This window comes from Enoplosus armatus, chromosome 4, assembly GCF_043641665.1.
Source record: "Enoplosus armatus isolate fEnoArm2 chromosome 4, fEnoArm2.hap1, whole genome shotgun sequence".
Lineage (NCBI taxonomy): Eukaryota > Metazoa > Chordata > Actinopteri > Centrarchiformes > Enoplosidae > Enoplosus > Enoplosus armatus.
In genome coordinates this window covers 1,537,193-1,561,375 of record NC_092183.1, presented here as the reverse complement: position 1 = coordinate 1,561,375, position 24,183 = coordinate 1,537,193, and the positions used below count along the sequence as shown (strand labels likewise).

General features: G+C 40.9%; 1 protein-coding gene across 1 annotated transcript in view; it reads right to left on the bottom strand.

The window, feature by feature from the left end:
* Positions 1-569: 569 nt before the first annotated feature.
* prdm6 (PR domain containing 6) overlaps positions 570-24,183 on the bottom strand; it is a 71,354-nt gene continuing 47,740 nt past the window's right edge. The window contains exons 6-8 of the mRNA XM_070904231.1: positions 17,637-18,018; positions 6,424-6,600; positions 570-684 (exon numbers count right to left, since the gene is read on the bottom strand). Coding sequence (XP_070760332.1) covers positions 570-684; positions 6,424-6,600; positions 17,637-18,018 — 674 coding nt within the window. The remainder of the gene's footprint in view (positions 685-6,423; positions 6,601-17,636; positions 18,019-24,183) is intronic.

Here is a 24,183-nt window from a genome sequence, read left to right as displayed (position 1 = left end):
CGTAGTTTTCCAAAGGCTCAGTTTTTGTCTTCCACACTAAAGGCTGAATAAATGTGACATGAGGGGCAACATAAAGCAATTTCTGAAGCGTTTTTTATGTCACCTGCTGCTTTCATAGATTAAATAAACCTCCATTTTATCAAACGTAACAATCCACACAAACTCAAAAACCTGCGTGTTACTACGGGAGCCCACACCATTTTTGTGAGGTCTGAGTCGGTGTGGACTGAACGGATGGACGGATATGAGTTCCTAGTAAAACACGAGGTCGAGGCAGCTGACCGCCCACCCAGAGTCCGGTTCTGCTCGAGGTTTCTGCCTCTGAAATGGACGTTTTTCCTGGACACTGTCCCCAAGTGCTGTCTAGACCTGCTCTATTTGTAAAGTGTCGTGAGATGACTTTTGTTGTGATTTGGCGCTATATAAATACAATTGAATTGAATTTTCAGATTCTTTCACTCAGGAATTTTTGTAAGAAATCTTCATTTTCAGGTGTGGACGGAGAAGAAGTGTTTTCAGATCCAGCTGCCTTAATGTGGGTGTGGTCTCAGTCAGGACACAGTCGGGGGTTAATCCACCTCGATGGACTCGCTGCTCTCGTTCACTGGTTTACACTCGTTGGGAAGTCGCTGATGGCGGCTGAGCTGAGTGGCCTGTGTGAAGCTGCGGTCGCAACGCTCGCACCTGACACACACACACACACACACACACACACACACACACACACACACACACACACACACACATATATACAGAAACACACAAAAAAGGTAGATAAAAGACAGATTAGTTGACATGTAGAGAAGGTCAGAAAAACACAACACTGCAGAAGAGCAAGAGAACACTTAAACACACAGACACAACCGTCAGATCTGTCTACATACATGTACACACACACACACACACACACACACACACACACACACACACACTCTGTTAACTCTAACATCCAGTGACAGTATAAAGTGTGTGTGAGGCCCAGCGGAGCAGAAAGCTGTAATTGTTGCCCTGATCTTCACAGCCTGACCGACAGATCACACACACACACACACACACACACACACACACACACACACACACACACACACACACACGGTCCACCTGTCAATAATCTATCTAGTGGGCTGGGGAGGGTATTCCCATCTCACACACACTTTAACACACACACACAAGCACAGACATATCCAGGCCTGATAAAGCAGCGTCACTGTCACTTTCAATAGAAAGAGAGAAGAGAGGGAGCTTTTAGTCTGAGCCGGAGGGGGGTTAGGGGGCAGTTAAATGTATATAAATGTGTGTGTGTGCTGGATGAAGAGGTGTGTGTGTGGAGGGAGGGGGGGGGCTCTTCAAAGAGAAAGCTGTGTTGAGGTATTGGACTTAGCAGCCCTGAAACAAGACTAACATGCTGTTAGATAGATAGGAGGAGGGGGAGGGAGGGAGGGGGTCTGTTAGTCAGATAAGGAAGGAGACACGTTTTTGTATTGAAGCTCGGCCCAGTGTGGACTGAACAACGGTCCTTTGGAGGCTCTTTAACTTGAGGTTTTGCTCATTAAACCTCATAAACACATTACAAACCAACAGTCAGCGTGTGTACAATTCAGTAACCTGAAACAGGTGTGTTCAGTTCTGTGTTGATGGAAAATAAACTGGTTAGATTTTAGCTGGAGACGTGATTTCTTGGCCATGCAGACGTTTGTTTCTACGTTTTTTATATTAGTAATATATGTATATACATAATAGGGTTTAACTTTGTCCAGACATCGTCCCTCGTATCTGTGCAGCCTCATATCCAAGATGATTCAATCTCAAGTCAGGAAAACTGAAACTGGCATCACTGGCACCTCATATAACAATGCAGCTAACAATGTGTTTTAATAGCGTTAAATAATGTGGACTATGTGGCCACACGATTCATTTATTGTTTTGGTGTCTTCCATACACTGTTGAAAATAATAAATTCACACCTTTTACAGTTTGACAGTTTACAGTCATTCAACTTTAAATGTGTTTTTAATTCCATCATTTAGGCTGTGGAAAGCACACATTATATTTTTAGGGTCCACACAGACGCGACCGTCTGCATGTATTATATAAATTATGTGTTAGCTTCCTCAATTACTCAGTTCCCTCAAAGGTCAGCATGGTACGACGGTTTGTTTTCATTTACGCAACTTTGCATGTCAAACTTCAACAAGTTGAACTCTAAAGTTTGAATTAAAGTAACCATATTTTGGTGAAGCTAAATGTTACTTTTAAATAACCAATTTTTAAAAGACAAATTGAGGCAGTAACAGAAACTATATACTATGATTTTTAACACATTTTCTACACAAACTTGCTTCACTACCATCAGGATGAGAGAAAGATCTTTCCATCATGCGACTGATTCTACTGAATGTTTTAACCTTGCATGAACGCATCTGATAAAATAGCTTCATAGGAGTATTTTTCAGTAATTACATAACAGCAAAGTATAGCAGTTTGTGATTAAGTATATTTGTGTGTGTGCGTGAGACTTCTAACGGACTGTAAAGAGCAGTATTCACTCTGGAAAGACTTGCAGCAGCTGGATCTTCCATTTGAAAACAAAAGAAAACAAGAAAACAGACCCCTGACTGAACTGAACTGAACTGCTCTGCCCTCAAGGTGGACGTTCCTGCTCTAAATTCATCTGTAAATCTACAAAACCACAACAGCTACCGACATCAAAGCTCCTCTGAAGCGTCTCTGTCACAGCGACTTATCCACCAGGACAGACACGAAGACGGTTCTCCTGCAGAACAAAGAGCGGAGCTGAAACAAGGCGGCGCCTCTGTCTTTTCTCAGGGAAAAAGAGCGTTGAGCATTTTGTCCTGACGAAATGACAGAGGCAGCTTTAATCACTTTCCCTCAAGGGTCAGTGAAGTTTCTGCTCACCTCTAATCTCTTCTTTAAAAGGGGACAGAACGGGACGTAAACAAGTACAGATTGTGTTCAGCCACAGATTAATAGGCCTGATGGGACCAGAAGGAGGCAGACAGACGCGTACAACAAGTCTCCATTAACAGCACGGTTTACATTTAGGAGTTCAGATGAAACTCTGATCACATCTGGTCACTTTGCTGCTCAGGTCCAGCCAGAATCTGACACTTGAGTGATGTGATGAACCTGCATGTAGTTGGGCAGACATGAGACTTGTTCTAAGTTCTACTGAGTGAATATTATTGATATTAATAAATCAGTTGATTCCTATGTAATGTGAAAGTGTGCTTGTAGTGCTGAACCCATTGAGAATCAACACCCATCGCTGTCACCATATACAGAAGATGATATATATCAGTTTCTGTCCGTTTGATTGGTAGTACACTGCCCCAAACTGGTCAAAAAAGTGTTAATGCAACTTTAATTATAAAACAGTAATAAAACATAATATCTCATGATTTGCATGTGTCATTTTTTCAGCCATAAAACTGATGTGATCATTATGTCACTGTCCATGTTGTGTAGATGTTAAAAATATACCCTGATTTTGTTATAGTGTGCTCAAATCCCAAACTTTTGTTGCAGCTCAGGGAGTTGGGGGGAAATTTGGAGGTGCTGTTGGGTGCTATAGCAAACTAAGGGTGAGCTTTAATCTCTTATTACAAAATACTGCTTAATAAAGTGCTGATATAATTTTTAGAAAATTATGTTAAACTATATTACAAAAGTAGAGATGAACAAAATGAGATCTTACAGACTTTAAATATAGCTGAACACAAAAACAATCTCATAAAAAAGTCCAAACTTTGCTCACAACTGAACCCTGACCTTCACAAAAAAACTTCACAAAAAGAAACCAGGAGCATCTCATTACATGTCTTGAATGTACTTAGCATACACAAACCTTCAGTCCTCAGCAGGATACTTAAAGTTGTGATGTTGCAACTGCGTTACTCTGAGAGACTGAATATAGAACAGCAGAACAATAGAACAGCAGAAGCAGTTTGACGGACTCCACAGTCCAGTGAGTATCAGTGCTGAAAAGCTGCCGACCACACAGAATCCCTGCCTCCGTCCCCTCAGCGGGAAAATAAAGTTGAGCGTTTTCCTCCTGACAAAGTGACAGTGGCAGCTTTAATCTATGTGCTGCACCGTCCAAAAGGAGATAACTCCCCGAGGCCATCGATCCGCTAAAGATTTCTGACGCCCGTCCATGATTGTCTTTGTCCCGCTCTGCCTCCACCGAGACTCTGAAGTGCTGATGAAAAGGTTCGGGGTTTCCTCCGATTGCTTATTAAGAACGCTGATTTGCTTTAAGCGGATTTCTCGCCGGCGCTTGTCGTTTCACTTTTTACACCGTGATCTCTTGTTCCTCCACGCTCTTTCTTTCTCTCATTTCCTCACTCGTTCTACTCGCCCTTTTGCTCTCCAGGTCAATGACAAGTTCAGGTTTCTCTGATTGCTTATTAAAAACGTTAATTTGTTTCCCCCAGCTCTCCCCTGACAGTCGCCCTCGAGATTTCCCACCACTCAAATCCCTTATTTCACTTTCTTCACTTTCTTTAATATCGCTTACTCTTTCGCCCTCCTGCCCTCTCCCTGAATGCTGACCTCTGTGTCCGCCAGGGGAATCCTTATTGTCCTGCACCGCTGACGGGATGACAGCGTGACAACAGCAGCCTCCAGAAACCCCTAATTGCAGTGTGGTTTGACCTCTAATTATATCAGTCACTGAGTAAAGAAATGGAAATGAGTAGTCTCATTGTGCGGAGATTTATTACCAGGCTGCTAACTGCTGTGATAGAGCTGCTTCTGTATTTACGCTGAACGATGTGTGCATTTCACTGAAGCTCTCATCCACAGTAATTTACAATGAGCAAAACACAAGAACAAGCGATGAGTTTCCTCGATGGCCAACATCACAAGACGTCATTGGTAAGAAGAGCAAAGGTCAGAGGTCACAGCAGGCATGACAGCGGATGTTACAAAATATTCACGTCCACAGAGGGGTCATGAATAATGGAAAAGAGCTATAAAGAGCAATGAGGTCCGAGAAACGTTTGTTTGTTTGGTTCTCAGGACCGGAACAAGATTTTTTGGGGCCCTAAGCAGATTTCTGGCCCCCACTCTCACCTCTCTTGCGTTGCAGAACCAAAATGCAGCAAATATAACAGAGGATTCAAAAAAGATTTCAAATTTGTACTTAGTGCCAGGGTTAAATATATAGGCCTCACACACTGCCATTAGCTCCCATTAAAATGTAGAAATTAACATTTCAAGCTCACTCTGGCTCTTCGCTGTACTTTTTTTCATGCCATAAAGTTTTAATGGGAAGACGTGACAGTGTTACGACTCTTTCGGGAGAGATAACTTTAAGTTTCTGGGATTCAGAGCAACAACATTAAATTAACAAATAAAACAGAGGTGAATGATAGTTCTATATTTGTAAAAGTAATTCCATTTTTTGTATGGGAGAACTTCTTTATAGAAATATAGTTTTTAAATTCAGTTTCCTCCAAATGTATCTTCATAGTTTATGGTGCAAGTGAAACCATTTGAACCAGATGACATGTTGTATTTTGAGATGTTATGAGAAGTTAAAGCTGCTTCATAAATACTCACTTTGTTTACTCTGACTGGCTTGTTGTCTGGCTGCATTGACCTTATTAAACCAACAATGAACACTGATCCTTATTGATAATTATGTGATTTCTTGGTTATTTAACAGAATCAGCATATATCCTGAATACTATTCAGATTAAAAGGAGTCCATGCTGCCTTTGACCCTTTGAGTTCGATAGATGTTCATGTTGGAGTGATACTGCATCTATCAGGGCTTCACCTCTTGTAACCAGAGATAACATCTTGCTAACACACACACAAACTGAGAGCTCATATTAGTGTGTAAAGTCTTTGTTCAGTCTTTCCCCGGCGTAGATGTGATCGCTGGATTAGCAGTAGTTATAACACCAGAGAGTCAATGTGTGAAGTATTATTTATTTATTTCTTCTCCATAGATTGCAATAGTACGGATGATATTATAATGGACACTTTTCTAAAATGCAACTGCCTCACTTTGTCATAATAATACCAGAACAACAAATCTGAGGAATCACCTGTACGCTTGTTACCTAAGAGTCAGATCTACAAAGTAGTTTATGAAGCTGTATTTTGGTTTTATTCTTTTCAATTCAAATGAATTACGTGGTTGTTCTCCTTCAATGAAACATGGATTTTAGAGAAAGTAACATCAGCAGTAGTTAGGAAGCCGGATGGTGATAGCTTGGAAGCAGTAATGAGTCAGTGTCAGTGTGTCAGTAGGCGGTTAAGAGGATGTCAGTAGGTGTTAGCTGGGTGTCATATCGAAGTGAAGCTGCTCAGCCCAGCTGGAGCCTGCAGCAGGCGGGAGGGAGCAGAAGATTGGGTGGGTTGGATGGGTGGGGGGTACTCACTGTTACTTACTTGAACGGCTTCTCCCCAGTGTGCGTGCGGATATGGTTGTTGAGTGTTGTGGCACCAGCGAACGCACGGCCGCAGTATCCACATTTGAAGGGTCGGTCGCTGGAGTGCGTCACCACATGGTTCCTCAAATCTGATGGCTGTGAGAAGGACTGGGAGCAGTGGCCACACTGGTATGGTCTGAGAGAGAGACAGGTGAGAAAATAAGGGGGAGTGTATGTGGGGTTTCTGCAGTTCCCGGGTCTTGTAGTGCAGAGCTGGTGTTATGATCCAGGTCTCGCTTTGCAAATTTGTATATATATCTGTATGGTAAATTCTGTTATTACAGTAAGTGTCAGTGTAATTCTGTTATTCTATACAATTACAAAGATAACAAATACAAAGATTATGATTGTGTTGGAAGACTGTGAAAACATCTGTCTGTATCGGTAGCTTTTATATTGTATGTCTCTGTGCTGTTTGAGTTTCTTTTCTCGTGTTCAGGATCATGCACAGAATGTGGGATTTACTGCAACATGACTGTGAACTACTGAAAGTCTTCATCTATATGTGGTATTATCTTGTGGGGATCGGACATTTTAGTGGTATGACGAGAATAAAAAACAACATTAATCTTTCGTTCATTCATGTAATTCATACATTCATTCCTCGTACTTTGATGGTTAGCGCTGGTTAGTCTGGGAACCAGACACATCTGCGAGCTCATGTTTTATTTGCTCTGGCAGATGCGTCTGGCCTTCCTCCTGTTCAGACAGATTTCCACCCGGCCTGATTCAGGTCGGGCCAATCACAACCGTTTATTTAATATGGGGCGGGTTTGATATGATGACTGACAGGCGGAGCGCTGTTGAGGCATTTTCATAAACAACCAAGATGGCTGCTGCTGATGTGGAACGTTCTGAATCTATCTCGTCAGTATTAAAGAGTCAGAGTCAGTCGTTCACGTTAAGTACAGATGGTCAGCGTTGGCTTCTAAATCATGTCGTGCCAAACATCTGTGTATTATGTTGAACTAGAAGCCATATGAATTGGATGTTGGAACTAGCTACCTAGCCTAGCAGCCTACTGCTACGTCACGCGTTCCGTTGATCTGATTGGTTGTAGCGTCCAGAGGCATTTCAGTCTGCGCCCGGCGATAGCAGCCCTTGGAAGTCGAAAATGAACTGAGAGGTTCCAGACTAATTTGAATTTGTGAAATTGGTCTGGTGATGTCAGGTTAAGCGATGGTACTTGGAGATCTTGGAGGAATACTGTAATTCTGTTTTTCTGCTGTTGCTCTGTTTCTTTTAAAACTTTTGAGTTTTGTCCTTTCCAAATGTTGAGGCTGTCAGGATAGAGAGCATCTCATGTTGAACAGCTTGTAAAGCCACAGAGACAAACTTGTGATTTTGTGTGCTGTATAAAGATGACTTTACAGACAAACAAGACGATGAGTGGACACATACAGACACACACAGGCTCAGGCAAACACGCTAAGAAGCACATAAACATGCAGAATGCAAACAGACAGACGCACACACACACAGAGACAATCTACACACAAACACAGATAACTACACAAACAAACAAAACACAAAAAACACATACAGGGATATAAACACACATTAAGACACAGAAATAGATAGAGGGATGAGGCAAGTAACCATAATGTTAGGTCTGAAAACACAGATAGCACACACACACACACACACACACAGGGGGGAGTCGGACACTGCTCTGGTAACCATGGCAGCATGACCCTCATCAACAATGCAGGCCGCAATCATGACTGGACCATCTATCACTGTGTGTGTGTGTGTGTGTGTGTGTGTGTGTGTGTGTGTGTGTGTGTGTGTGTAGTTAGAGAGAGTGAGATAGACAGTAACAGAACAAGGAAAGAAGATAGAGACAGATATAAAGAGATGGTATGTGTGTGTGTGTGTGTGTGTGTGTGTGTGTGTTGGCCCAAATGTGAGCTCACAGTAGGAGTGAATCAGACTGAAACAAACAACCAAACAATAGCTGCGTGTCTGCTAATAGAGTGTCCTGCAGCAGATCTAATCTTACACTGTTTCTATTTATTGAGCTGCACACAGTCTCCTGCTATCATTATCTATTTATTTAGTGTTAACTTACAGGACACACCAGTAATCACAGTCTCTGCTCATATCTTGCACCCCGTGCTGTTTTCCATCATCATTTTTTCAGCTTCTATCCTGTTTACAGGTGAAATATTTCCTTATTGTTATCCAGAAAGGCAGCAATTGTAATTAAGGAAAAACTAGGTTCATTCTTTTTTAAGTCATTTAAATGTCCAGCTGGTGGAAGAGTTTTGCTTTGGTTTGTTGGATTGACTGGGTTGTGACTGACATAAGGAAAAGGTTCAGCACAGACATCATTAGCTATTTGTTCAAAATGAATTCAAATATTTAGATACGGATTATTTTATCGGTTCCTGTTTCCTAAATCAAGCAACAAAGGAAGGACGAGGACCATAAAGGTGGATCCTGGAAAGAACAGGAAAGCCAGGCTGAGGATGAGACAATCCAGAGTCCCCCCCCCTAGAAATACCAAACTAATGGTATGCTCAGACAGTTCTTGTCAAACTGGGATGGTCAAAATGTTGAAGATTTGACAACAGAATTTATTCAATGAAATACAAAATGCAGTGAAAGAGAAAAGTAACTGATAACCAATTATGTAAACTGGAAAAGTAATGCATCAAATTGAATTTTAATACTTCTTACATTATATTTTTGTGGACTACCGTCATCATCACAACTTTTGCCCTTAATCTTAATTTAACACAACGTTGTTAATATCCAACACTAACTTGCAACCTTCACTTTATCCCTCAAAATCCACAAAACTGAATTCAGTTTCAACATTTCTTTTCAAACTTTTTGTCCCAGAGGGATGAAGGTAACTCCTTGTTTTCTCTTCATAAATGCGTTTGTTTTTCCTACTAAAGAGCCTTTAACGTTACATCCCTCTATGCAGCTCTAATCACCATGGTGTAGGTAGGAATGTCTTTCTCCATATATTATGCACCGTGCTTCTATATCCCTCTGAGACACACATACACGTCTTCCCTGTACCTTGTTTAGCACTGTGTTTTGTACTACTGTGTTAGTTCAAAGCGACCGGGACAGACTCCTGTGTGCTGCCTGTAGTCAGAAAATAAAGCGATTCTTATTCTGAAACCAATAAGACAAAACTCTGACATCAGTACCTTACAAATAGGTAAACAGCCCAGAACTAGAATAAAACAAATAGACCAACATCTTCACCGCTCCAATAAATCACAAACACCTACTGTACCCTGAGAGGATGTAGAGAACACACACACACAGAGGAAAGTAATAAGAGTAAAATAGCGTAATATAAAATCGAAAAATTCTCACTTGCAGTTTTCCACATAAAAGGCGTCTCGCCGAGGGGGTCGGTTCATTTATCAGCCGGCTGGTCTATAAGTTCACGCCTCAGTGGGCCGCACTACTATTTATTAGGTGGGTTTTCTATGAAGAGCTGCATTGATTGTGAATAGTTTAAGTTGATGAATGTGTGGATATTATTTATTAAGGCAGCAGGCCGGGAGATTAATGCCCGGTTATTGTTTATTACAGTGGAGAGAGGAGAAGGAGGAGGAGGTGAAGCATAAACACCTCCATCACACACACACACACACACTCTCCCTCACAGGTATGTACATATGCAACCAAAATATTTGCACACACAGGCACATGCAAATATGTTCTTGAGCACAAATGAATAAAATCTGCTCATTATCAAAATAGTTGACTTTTGGTTTTATTTTACTGTCTATTGATTTGTTTCACCTTGTCCTTCACTTATATTTCAGGAGATCTTACGGCTGAAGATATACAACCCTCTCTGTTTCCTCTTTTATTTCTAATCTCCTTTACAAACAGCTGACTGAGCAGCATCTCTCCTGGTGCCCGTTAGCATCACACAGTCATTCAGTCTGACGGTGTTACAGCCTGTTGACAGCACAGACAGCCAAATATGTTCAGACTCAACACTGCGACAGGGTAACAAAAACACAAAATAGACGCTTCGATTTGGTTCACAGGCAAACTAATAATACTTGGTTTGGACGGGCGATGAGAGTAGAACCGGCTGCCATGTTGTTCCCACTTAGCCTCGCCTCCGTGTGTGTGTGTGTGTGAGACCTATAAAATTAGTCATTTTCAACACGTCTGTGAAACGCAGCTCTGGACAATAAACCTTGTGTGGCCTTTCAACGCAACATGTGGTAACAACAGCAGAGTCAGTGTCAACGTGTCGCTGTGTCCACACCTTTAACACATGAGCTGATGAAAGAGCCCCAAACTGCATGCCAACCAGCTCCTCACTGCTCCAGTTATTAAGACTACATGGGAATGAAGTTTCTTGGCACACATACATGTTTTCTTTTCATCAGAGAGAGGTCAGAGGTCAAGAAGGTGGTCAGGCGTGGGGAAAGAAGGGGGGGTTGGTTGCCGCAGAGTTTGAAACTGCTGCTCACTGACTGTGTGAAAAACTCTTAATATGCCAGTAAACTACACAAAGTGGACGTCTGTGTCCATCAGATCACTACAAAAGAAGGGTTATTTCCTTGTGACTTCATAATAAAATGTGGGCAGAGAGAGGGGGATGACGTGGCACAAAGGCCCCAAGCTGGATTTCACACAGAGACGTTGCGGTTTACATTTAATGCGTCTTAGTCCGTAGGCCACTCTGATGCCCCTGTTCATTTTTCAACACGTCAACAACAATGCTTTTTAAGCCTAACTCTTGTGAATTACATTTAACCAAAATAAGTCACGACACTGTCTTATATCGTATTTTATTAAAACAAGTGGAAAACAATTCTTCACTTCGACTGTTTCCAACACAAATCAACTTGTTAGATTTGTAGAATCAAGTGTCATTTTCTTGATACTAGTGAGGTGATTTGACTCGTCCTGCCTTGTTTCCAGACACTGACACTCATTTCCAGCCAAGGATGAGGCTGATGTTAGGTTCATTTTATCAATAAAACCGATAAAGATAGCAAAACATTTAATTTATCCTTAGCATTATCTGTGTCTGACATACTTTACAACTCCACTGTCATCCAAAATGTAGTGTAAAAACACTAAATTACAATAATCTCATTATAACCAGTGAGGTAATAAGTCAACATAACTTCTAGATGAGTATAAACATCGTATATTGGGACTCCAAACTGTTGTTATAACTGACAAAATCCCAAAAATACACTTTCCCTCTGTGTTTGGCTGTTGATGGTTGAGTGTAGCAGAAGAAGAAATGGTTGAACGAAACACTGGATCACTAAATAACTGCAATAAGCATCACGGACCAGAACATTCATGAGCTCAGGAGGTGAAATATGAGTCTTGGCAGAAGGCATTTTGTTTTCTGAGCTTTAAAGCTGATTTTGGACTTGCAGCACGCAGTGATGCAGAGTGAAGTGTGTTGATTGACCCGTATGAGTCGGTCTAATCCATATGGAGTTATATCTGCGCTGTGAGGACGCCTCGTATGAAGACATTATTCCCTCGAGACCAGCAGCTATAAATCACTGCTCCCGCCTCGTCAATACACAATCAATGGCTCTCTGAACACACACACACATATACTGTATGTATGTGATCAGACATGCGCACATCCAAGCACAAATAAAATCACTGGTAGACCCCCATACAAACACACAAAACACACTCTCTGTCTATCTGTCTCTCTCTCTCCCTCTCTGTCTATCTGTCTCTCTCTCCCTCTCTGTCTCCTTGTCTCCCTCTCCGCCTCCATCTCTCCCTCTCTGTCTCTCTCTCTTTGTCTCCCTCTCTGCCTCCATCTCTCCCTCTCCCTCTCTGTCTATCTGTCTCTCTCTCCCTCTCTCTCTCTGTCTCCCTCTCCCTCTCTGCCTCCATCTCTCTCTCTCTCCCTCTCTGCCTCCATCTCTCTCCCTCTCTGTCTCCGTCTCTCTCTATCTCCCTCTCTCTCTCTCTCTGACTGTATTGACCGACCTATCAAAGCAGAAAGCTCACATAATGTCCTCTCATCAGCCAGTTGTACTCATCAAATTAGGCTACAACAGCCAATATCATGTCATCACAGAGAGTGCCTTGGGCTTTTTGTAAACCTTTTCATTAATTGATGTATTCCAAAGAACGTCAGACACTTACTATCACACCACTATTTGTCTCTGCAGTATTTGTGAAGACACTGAGACATCTGAAAATGTCTCAACTGTCATGCACTTGGACTTCTACAAAATCATTTTAAAATCCACTCGTATGCCACACAAAGTAGGTTTTTATTATAGTGGCAAACATGACAGATAAAAATAGACTTTGAAGGAATTTCTGCAAGCCCGTCCATCACAGTGATGGATCATTATTAGTTACTCCTGTGGTTACACACTGAAAAAAGAATAAAGTCATTTTTCAACACATCTGTGTGTCCAGCAGGGACAACACACATCTGTGTTAGTGTTAAATGCAAATATGTCTTCACTGTTGGGTGATAAATCTCTGAAATGTCAACTGTTCAGCAACACAGAGAAAGTCTTGTTTTATCCTGACATGCAAACATTTTGTTTAATTGCGTTATTGTGAATTTTCACAGAGCAGCAGTTGAGAAGAGCTACACGGTGCTTTTAACATCCATAAATCATTTGTATTTTGAGACATTACTTTGAAAAACATATTCTTACATTCTGTTGTGTGGAGGATTAAAAGGCTGTGTGATCTGACACATACAGATGCACCACAAGCGACAACTCATTTTAAACAGCACAGTCCTCGAGACGGTTTGTATTTTATTCATTTTATTTAACTCTGTGTGGAAACTCAATTCCACACAGTCTCAAAACTACCAGTGGGTTGAGCAGTTAGTCCAGTGGAGAAAAACTCAAATCATTTCTCAGTCCCTGAGAAAGACAAGTAGATGTAATAAACAGTGTCTTAACTATATATATTTACATTCCTTCACTCCAATTTCCTAAAATCTAGAGTTGATCCAGTCTGAGTCAAAATATACCTGCTGTCCCTTAAAAGACACTTTTGAATGTATGTGCCATCCATCATTTTGTGATGGCCAATGTGGCTCTTTTCTTACAAGGAACCAAACTGTGTGTGAATCAAGGGAAGACTCAACTAAAACACATGAGCTCAGACAGAGACACAATGATGAAGGTCAAACTTAGACGTCACACCTGATGATCTGCTTCAATAAACAGAATGTATGCACAAGTAGATGATTAGTGACCATTTAATGTTAATTGGCTAATTAGAGTTTAATAGTAATCGGAGAGTTGTACTGTAAATGTTAATGATGAGGTCCCAAAGGTGTAGATGGAAAACACCTACCTCAACATTAAAATGTCTTAATGTATATTCTTATTTCTATGACATTAGGGAGGCAAAGAACATAGAGGAGAAAATATATATGTTTTTTTTTACATTTTTATTACATATATAACTTTTAATCACCTCTTTTTCCCTCCAACATGTTGAGTCACATTTGTGTTATATATATATGTGTTATATGTTGTCCCATCTGAATGAGCCAAAAGGTACATCTAAAGTAAAGAATACTTTACTTCTGTTTAAGTAACAAACATTGCACTTATCCCTGCTGGATACCACTGTTTTGTCATTATTGTATTGTACATTGTATTGCACATCTTTGTACACTATACTATGTAATCATGGTCTTGAGTCAATGCTTATTCTGTATGTCGTCAGAGTAAACTGCTTTACCTGTTGACTTCAAGTCAGTGTGGATAAGCACAAGCTACACCAAACATAACAATTGTTAAGACGATTCAAACCTCCATTAAGTGAAAATATCACCATGAAAATGAATCTAAATCCTGGACACATCAAAACCTAAAGCTTTTTCAGGTTCATTATTTGGGAAAACAATCTCAACTTAGTGTTCTTCAATTTTCAATATTCAAGATGCTCCATTGCTCATGTGAGATTACTGTAGTCCTTACATGAGTAATGGAGAATGTTAAATGTTTAACTGTATAACTGGAAAAACTGAAGAACCATGTGCTGAGGCCAAATCCTTGACAAGGCATTGCTGGATGGTAAACACAAATGACAAAATTAACATTTAATTCCTCTATGAAGTCAACTCTGTGATGATACACACTTTCAATCAGCTGTAAACTTTCTGGTCTTTGATATACAAGCGTGATAATATCCATATACACGTACATGCTGTATTCATAAACAACATCCGCCACCAGAATGAGACCTCAACTGTGAACGCTGGAGATCAAAGTGTTTAACAAAAATACCCCATTTTCAGTAAAAGCACTAATGACTCTTTTAAACACAAGTGCAGTAAACACATCAATCATAAAAGCAGTGGTTATTAATTTAGTTCATTGTAGTGGTTTATACTGCGCTGCTTTTGTAATATGTCAGACCTATAAGTGGAGACATAGTCCATTTCTGTTCAGATTGTTTTCCTGATTTATCACTCATTGTCATCATGAAACTTAAACAGTATCCTGACCCGACACCGGTTTTAAACTGAATCAAAAGCACTTCCAAGGCCTCATTGACATAAACAATCTGCTCCTCTGATGATGGATTTTGTTGAAATGACACGGGGGGGGGGGGCACGAAGGACGAAAAAGTTCAGAAAAAGAAACAGTCAGCAGAAAAAAACAAACCTGAAAGAGATGGAGCTGAGAGGAGGTGTGCAGTGTTTTTTTGAAGCTGATATAAAGAGCCATCAGTCTTCAGCTCCAAATGTTCCCATCAAGTAAACATCAATAAATATGTATGAGGGGAGGGGGAAAGGGGGGGTGAGAGGGGGAGAGAAGCGTTAACAAATCAAGAGGGGAAAGAGAGAGAGAAGCGAATGGTGGAAAAGCTCCTGTATTCACAAAGCAGCCACACTGGTTTAATGACTACAGACTGAAACCTGTCTCTTCAGAGATAAATCAGATGGGTGACTGATTCAAGTAAAAAGGGTGCTAGCTTGGTAACAGCTTCAATGCTACTTGGCATGGGGGTTCAACCACTTGAAAAGACCCCTAAAACCTTCTTCAAGAGCATTAGAGCCACCTGAAGGAAATCTAGAAACACCACAATGACCACAAAAACCACCTAAAAACCTGTAGAACTTCCACAATTACTGCAAGAATTTCCCAAAGGACTACCAGAACCTCCTAGAGAACCCCAAGAACCACCTTAAGGATTCCTCATTGACTGCTAGAACCTCCTAAAGGACAACTAGAACACCCTAAAGTACTCCAAGTCCCACCTCAATGACCACAAGAACTCTTAAACCACCTGCAGGACTCCTAAAATCTCCTCAGTGACCACACCTCAGTGACTCATGGGAGCCGTGGTTGTTTAATGCTTGCAAAATAATTTGTGGTAATTGCTTTTTAGAAACACAAATGAAGGAAAACCTCAATGAGAAAATACCAGGGCTGTACCTGAAGACTTTTCCAAGGTGATCTGACTTGCCAGTTTAGACCAATGTTCAGAATACTTATTTCCCCTCCTTCAATTTTCCATGATCCTTTTCCTTTCCATTACAATTAGGTTTGGATCACTTTGATGTAAATCCAAGACTAGGCTTGTTATATTTTGCTTAGCTTGTCATCCTCTGGGGTTCTGGCTACAATGACGGAACAGAAAAATAAAATCTGATGCTCTCATTTAAAACATGACGTTTGAATCGGACGCTCTTCAACTGATGATTTGAATCATCAACATCAAGGTGGAAGCCCTAGAAAATACGTTGTCTGGCCAGGTCTGTAGGAGGGAAGCTGGAAAAGGGGGGCAGAACTTTGGCTTTTTATATGGGCATAGTGATGATGTGATGGGCATACTGGTCTACAGGTACAGTGGGGCCTTGGAGCTCCAGGACTTAGGCCTATTTGGCTTGTTCAGCTGAATTTTATCTGCTCCTCTGTCCCATAAAACCTTCCTATTGACAGGCAGCGCCACATCGACCCTCCTCCCCCCTCCATATCCAGCCCACATTTTTCTTCCCTATGAGTATTAGTTTATTGAATAAGTGGCATCTGTTTTCCTGGCCCTGTCACCGTAAGGCGAGGTATTTCTCACTGACGCACAGCACTGATTTATACGCCGCTCTGACTCTCCCCACAAAAAATAAAGCTAAGCAAAAAATTTCCAATACATCCTCCGTCCGACCCCCCAACACACGCACACAAATACAAACACACACGTCACATCTCCTCTTCTTCCCTCCTTCCTCCATCCATGCTGTATATAATTAAGTTGGCAGATGTTATACACACTCAAACACTTTTACACTCCCTTCACTCTCATCCACAAACTCCCACACACAGTGTGATGATCACACAACCAAAGTAATAAATTGCGACTAAATGTCTGGTTTACCAGCTTCCTCTAGAAAAACTACAACAAGTTTTAAAAACTCAAATGCTGTGTCATGTTCATCATGTTAATGTTTCATCTATACAAGTATTCCTGGCAATATTACAAAAGATATACAGACACTGATGTCGTGTCATTTTTGCTTCCCTATCCAAAAGGAAAACTCTTTTAAGCCACCAGAAGTTACAAGAAACAATCTTGTAACTAGTCTTGATTTTAAAAATACTATCCCAGGACGGCAACAGTGGCTACCAATGTTGTATATACATATTACATTCATCCTTAAAGATTTCTTAATATTCAAAATATTGACTATTAAATTACTTTTTACTTATTGCTTTTCAAACAGCTTGTGCATCATAGGCAGAATGTTTTGTACCCAAAAATGTGCACTATGCGGCCCAAAAGTTAAATATGATTCAATGACATCAGACTCATTACAACACAGTTGCTTGAGTTGAACTTTTTTTGAGCTTTAAAAAGATGTCAACTTTGGTAGTTTTTAGAAGCAGTGATGTGAAGTTTGAAGAGTTAATCCCAAACTCACACTGGAGAGGACACGTCAGCACAACTTTACACAACTATTCATCTAATCCAGTCTAACGCTTACAAATTCTTTTCCATATTGAAATGCTTCTGGTGGGAACAGATGGATGGAAATCATCAGGAAAACCATCTTTTGTGACAATTTGTCAACATTCAAGTATCAGTAAGAAGTTAGTGAACACTAATAGTTTCTGTTTGTGATATTTATCCAGTATTAATATTCATACAGTGATAACATTACCTCCAACTCTTAGTTTTTAAGCATCTTCATAGATGCCGTCTTACCTGTCAGGATTCTGCGGACAGACGTGCATCTGCAGCAGGATCCTCTGAGTGAAGGTCTTGAAGCACTGGCCACACTTCCACAGGTGCCAGTCACTGAAATCACTGCTCAGCTGGCTGGTGGAGGTCGGGCTTGCCAGGATTCGTTGGTTCTTTGACCCCAACTGGCCATAACTGGAGTCCGACTGAACCCCGACCCCGACCTTGTCCAAAAGTGAGAAATTTCTAGGGCAGGGGGAGTGGGGGAAGACCATGGAGCGCATGAGGGCGGTGGAGGGGGTGGAAGAGGAGGAAGACGAGGAGGAGGAGGGTTTGCCGTTCTTGCTGAAGGATTGGAGGGACTCCTGCCTGGTCATGGCTTCCACCACCGTGGCTGGGACATTTACTGGAAACAAAACACAAAAAGAGAGATGATTTGGTTACGCAGGTATTTGGCGGTTTCAAGAGAATGAGTTTGGAACCAGGAACTTAAAACAGTTCAACAGATTACGTCACCTGTGCACAAATTCAATCAGAGCACCCCAGGTGAAGCACACTGAACCTCTTACATCTGTCTTGGACTCCACCAGTCTGAAGCCGAAAGTGAAGCTCTTGATTTACTAGTAGATCTACACCTATGGTCATGAGCTTTGGTTACTGCCTAAAAGACTGAAATGAGGTTCCTTTTTGTAGGGTCTCAGCCTCAGGGACAGAATGAGGAGCTTAGGTAAAGGAACAATCAGTGATCCTTCATGTTGAAAGGAGTCTGTTGAGGTGGTTCAGTATCTGCTCAGGACGCCTCCCTGTGGATGTATTCTTGGCACGTCCAACCGGGAGTAGTCCATTGAGGCAGACCCACAACTACATATCTGACTTGACTTGGGAAAGTCTCAGGATCCCCAGCAGGAGCTGGAGGACATGGCTTGAGAGAAGGCCAGCTAGGCTAACTGAACTCGTCTCTGAAAAGACGCTAAATGCAAAAATATACTCGATCTATTGCCACTGCAACTCAGATCTGGACAAGTGATAAAAAATGGACAGACGGATGGATCAACCCATACTTCTATATGTCTAAGATGTATCTGTCGCCAGGATATAACTCTCGTCTGTGTGCTGAGCTTGATGAATAAAAGTAATTCTGATTTTGCTTTTGTGATGGAAACAGAAAGCCAGCAACATTGTCCTAACTGAGGCCAGATCCGCCTGCTAGCCCAGGGCAAACTGCAGCTCCTGGTTCCAGTGAATGGAATTATGGGTCTAGTTAGGCTGTTTGGAGTCTGTTCGTTAGTGCAGTGACATGCTGTTCCTCTCTGACCACAGAAATGTTTCTCAAACTATTGATTGGCTATGGCTCAGGGCCCAAACTGAGCCTCAAGTCTGTTTCTGGTGGGTTACCACATGATGGCAGTCCTGGTGAGTTTTAATTCACTTGGACAAACACACTACAACTTTTACTGTTACCACTATTGTTATTAATACTGCTACTACTGTTAAGGGTGCTGCTACAACTACTACTACTACTACAATGACGACAGCTACTACTACAATAACACTGCTCTTACGACTAGTCCAGTTACTGACTACTACCTTTGCTCTTACTTTTGCAACTGCATCCACTAGAACTAATACTATGTCTACTAATGCTCAACTCCTACTTCCTCTACAAGCACTACAACTGTTACTGCTACTACGACTTGTAGAGATAGCTCTAGTACTACTACTACTACTACTAAATATATTTCCACCAGTGTACAAGGCTAATAGTCCAGCCAGTGCTACCATTACAAAGGTACAAGTATTGCGTCCACTACTACAATCAATTGTTTTAATGATCGTATTTGTCCTTTGTGTACTATATTCTTCAGGTTTTCATGTGGTGCTCATAATTTTGTGTATTTTGCGAGGTACTTTGTTTCTGCTTTGTAACAAAAGGTCTGAACATAGAAGCTGGCAAGATAAATGTTTTAGGCAGATAAGAGGAACAGATTTAGGATACAGAAGTGTTGCTGGTGAATAAAACAGGCAAGTACAATGACATTAACAGGAAAACACACATTATATAAAAGTGTGTAAATTAGATTTTGGGTGTACCAGCTGATGCCAGCTGTCCTCACTTGACCCAGAAGTCAGCTGTGTTCTGTTCTGTGGTCTGACCAACTGACAGATCTGGACTCCATAACCTTTCATTATGTTTGAAATGACATTAAGAGGGCTTGTCTTATTTTAACTAACTGTGGATGGTTTCACTTTTCATTCTGTAAAACTGGTTTGTTTGGAAAAAGTTGGCATGTGGACTGGCAGGAAGGAGAATCACCTGAAACCTCTCTCTGACACCAGGGAGATAATTTGAGTCCCATCCTCTACCAAAAGTGAATGTTAGTTAAACCATGCCCATGATCTTTCCCAAAACTTAGCCAAGTCATTTTAGTTTCCTAAACTCAGATAAACATGGTGGCAGATGAATTCTTTTGGAAGGCAATGACAAATTAACTATTTTGTCATTTAGGTAGGAAGTACATCACAGTACATCGGACTCATTCACTAATCCAAGAAGACCATGTTGTTTTTCTCTTCTCTCTAACATGCTGTGCTGCACCTCTGCAGTTGGGTCATCATAACCATTTTCCATCCTTCATCAGCTCACCTCTGCCATCAGGCCACCAGGCTTCATTGATCCTCTAATAACCTTATGAGGAGATAATTACACCATCTGTAAGTTGCCCGACGGCACTATTGACGCCCACGTTACGCGCCGCTCGCCAACACTTAATTCATTTTGCTACAAACATCGCATATACAAAAAATGCAAGTCAATACAGTTTGGGCTGCGCATGAAATGCATCATCAAAATGGGAGAATTATGCAGATGCAGTTTGCAACATTGCAGAGTCTGTGTTTTCTTTCTTTATAAGGGGTGTGTTCTCTTCCAGAGGGGTGTGACAGGAATACAAACCGACCGCCGACTCCGATCTCCTTGACAGATCAAAGTTTTAAAATCAACTTTTCAAGCCGGAAGGAGGTGAGTGTTTGATACGGAAGAGAATTAGTATCACCCTCAGTCTCTGTATCAGTCTTCCTGTTCATCTATCAGACCCAGCATCATTTTAACACTCTTCCTCCTCCTTCTCTTCTTCATCATGACGACCCCTCCCAGCCATCCTGTCTTTTATTTTCTCTTTCTCTTTGTCATTCAGTTTGACAGTATGTACAATTCATTCATCAATATGCAGAATAATGTCTAACAGCTCCACAGAAAACACAAAATTGATCCACAAATCATTTTAGGAATGTGTGACGGAGCCACACACTATCTGAAAAACATCTGTGCATCCAGACTGAAGAATGTGAACTATCATGTTCTCAAATCACAAGATTCCTTTCAAATCTGAGCATAACTTCAGCGATCTTAATTCACTATTTAGAGACACGAACAACGGCTTGGACGATGACAAGACTGAAAATGTTTGAACACAATCACTTTGTTTGGTAATTTCATTTATGTGCAGATTATATTGTAAGCTTAATATTCTTTTAATCAAGGCGGGCATTATTCTACATTTTCGTTATTTGTTATTATTATATAATATTGATAGCTGTATCTTTTACAATTATACGTGACATTTATATTTTACATTTATACCTTTGTGGTCAATAAAACGTAACTAACTAAATGGGAAGTTTGCCTTTGACTCCACAGACTCCCCTGTTTGTGTCTTCGTCTTCCTCTCTTTACTGGTATGAAGTATCGTTCAGATTATGTTGCCAGAGATAATAAAGTCTTAATAAAAATCAATAGAGGCAATTATAATAATGGTAATAACAATATGTCAAATAAAGAAGAGATGTGAATATGAAGTACAGAGCCCCTTACTGCAGAGGTGGACAAAATGGAAAACCTCTTCTTCTTTTCTTCTGTCTTTCCTTCACAGCTCTTTTTCTTTTCTCTTTCCTGAACTCTTCATCCCTCTCTTTCTATTTCCTCCTCTTCTCTCCTCTATCTGTCCTTATTGTTGAGTCTACTCTTTTCTCCCCTCCTTGCCTCCATCTCTCCCGTCTTCTTTCCTATTTTCTTCTCCCTTCTCCTCTCATCCTTCTGTCCTCTTCCTCTCCTCCTCTTTATCTTATGTTCCTATAAAAACACAACTCATCTCCACATTTCTGCTGCTGCTACATGCTGGAGAACAAGTAGTTAGAGGAGAGAAAGTTGTTTACGGGGAAGATAAAAGAAAAAGAAGAGGAAATGAGGAAGAGGAGGATAAGGATAACAACGGGGAGTCCCCTTGAACTGATTTTTCCTCTTCTTCTGTCGGTGCACATGTTGTTGTTGTTAGGAGGCGGCCGGGCTGCAGAGCGTCAAGCCATCAGGCTGTGATTGGATGGAACGTGCATGAGTAAACAACCACGGGGTGTGTGTGCTTTGATAGTGTGTTGAGGGTGTGTGTGTTTTCTTTGTTGTGTGTTGGCTCTGCCGTGTTCTCTGTTCGTCTGTAATGTGCGTGTGTTTTCTTGTATGTGTGTAAGTAAGTGTATAGGGGGATGTGTCTTTAATGCTGTGTGCGTGTCTAATGTTGTTTGTTGTGTTTGTGTATTTGAATATACTTAAATGAATCACACTTAATAAAGTTATAATTCAATTAAATTTCTGCTCATTATTGTCTCTTAACTCAGACTTGAATTAAATTGAAACTGAAGCATCTTCTCTGCCTCCCTGTTGCCATTTTGTGTACTAGGGGTTTCTTCCATTCACTATAGTTTAAACATAAAGGCATTGTTCGCTTGAATTTCAGATTTTTCTCTTCTATAATTAAGGTTTCGTGAAACCCGAATCACTGGAATTGTTTTATATCGTTGCTCAGAGCTGTTGAGGACATTAAATGCTGCAGTAACATGATAGTCTGATAGAATAGGGCCAGCCCTGATTTTTTTTGTTCCAATGAAGAGCTCCAAATCTCACCTACTGCAGGTAACAGCTCACAGCGTTGCCTGTGCGTTGTAATTGGTGTGATCCATGTCAGTGCTCACTGCCAGGATGTTCATCTGCATTGCTCAAAAGGTTGCCCGGTGCATTACAACTTTTCCTGGAAGTAGATCATTTCAACGAACCATTTGCTCCTTTTCTGCCTCCTGTGGCTTCAGACTTGTCTCTGAGCTTACGTGGATTACAAACAGTCTGCTTCTGCTGCCTGAGTGCTGTTAGGCAGGACACTAACTGGCCCAGTGGAGCCCCATGGTGACCAACAGCAGACGATTTACCTAAAAATGCAACCTAGTATATTCCACCTCCTGTATTTTCAATCTAAATATTGTTTATAAAAATCCTTTATTGTTAATGTATCCCTGTGGTTGAAGCTTGTTTCATACATTTTGAAAAAAAAACCCAACTGTGTGAAAGTAGAACTTCTCTGTGAGGAGACTGGGAGTGGTGTGTTTAAAAGATGCTGTGCCAGTCAAAGAGATGATGACAAAAGCATCTACTTTACACTATAATATCTGATCAATTTCTCCACAATTATTATTATTTTCTCCGATAATAAGCGAACTGACTGTCAGATGGCAGATTTACTGACACCCCTCCTGTCCTTTCTGCTATATAATACTCATTTCTTTATCTTGGCTTAAATTGTCACAAAACAATTTTATTTTCATGCAGCTGGTTTGGGATTTGCGAGGTTCATTGATGCACATTGCAGCACCCAAATACAGAAGATAAATACAGAGCTACAGGGAACTGTGGCTGTACTGGCCAGTTCCCAGTCTGAATGGGCTCAGTCGGCGCTCTCTGCTCTAATAAAGGTCAAAACTTTAAATGTCTGCTCCACTGAGGACACAAAGTCACAGTCCTGCTGTCTCCAGTGCAGAGTTTTGACGTCACACTCATCCTTTGTGGGCATAATCAGCAGATAACGATGCCATGGAAAACCCAAATGCAGTTAGTAGCTAAATGTCTTTAATTTAGAGCAGAGCTGCTGTCTTTCAGTTTGTAAGCATAATCTAATTTTACTTCATTTGGATGTGAACTAACTCTTTTCACTGCAGGGTGGAACAAAAGCCAATCCTCCAGTCTTTGTTTGCCCCCTGCCAGAGTGTGTGTTGATAGATACAAGTGTTCAGTACATCTGTACTTTTGAGGGCCAAATGTCTTCACATGGAGGAAAACAATTTAAGTCAAAACTGAGGACATTTTGGCAGTTTTTGTTAGTTGAAGCATAGGACTTTAGTACAGTGATGATGAGGAAATAATTGACAGTAAAATCCTCCTTGTCAAACTGGTCACTGGATCACTGGCTCTGGGGCACCACATTACTTTAGCATACGTATTACCACCTGACAGAGGGTTTGAGCTATTTCAATCTACACTCCAGTGTATTTGGTACAGCTAGCTAAAATGAATGCAGTCTAATACAACAGTCCTGCAATAATAATAATAAATCATACCTTCATTAAGGTTATAATGCTCAGGTTGTGTTGTATTATCATTTTGGAGATTGTAGTTTGTGCTGCTGTTGAATTGTATTGTGTTATACTGACAGGTGTTCCTATTATTTTGTCCACCCCATTTAAATCAGTACAT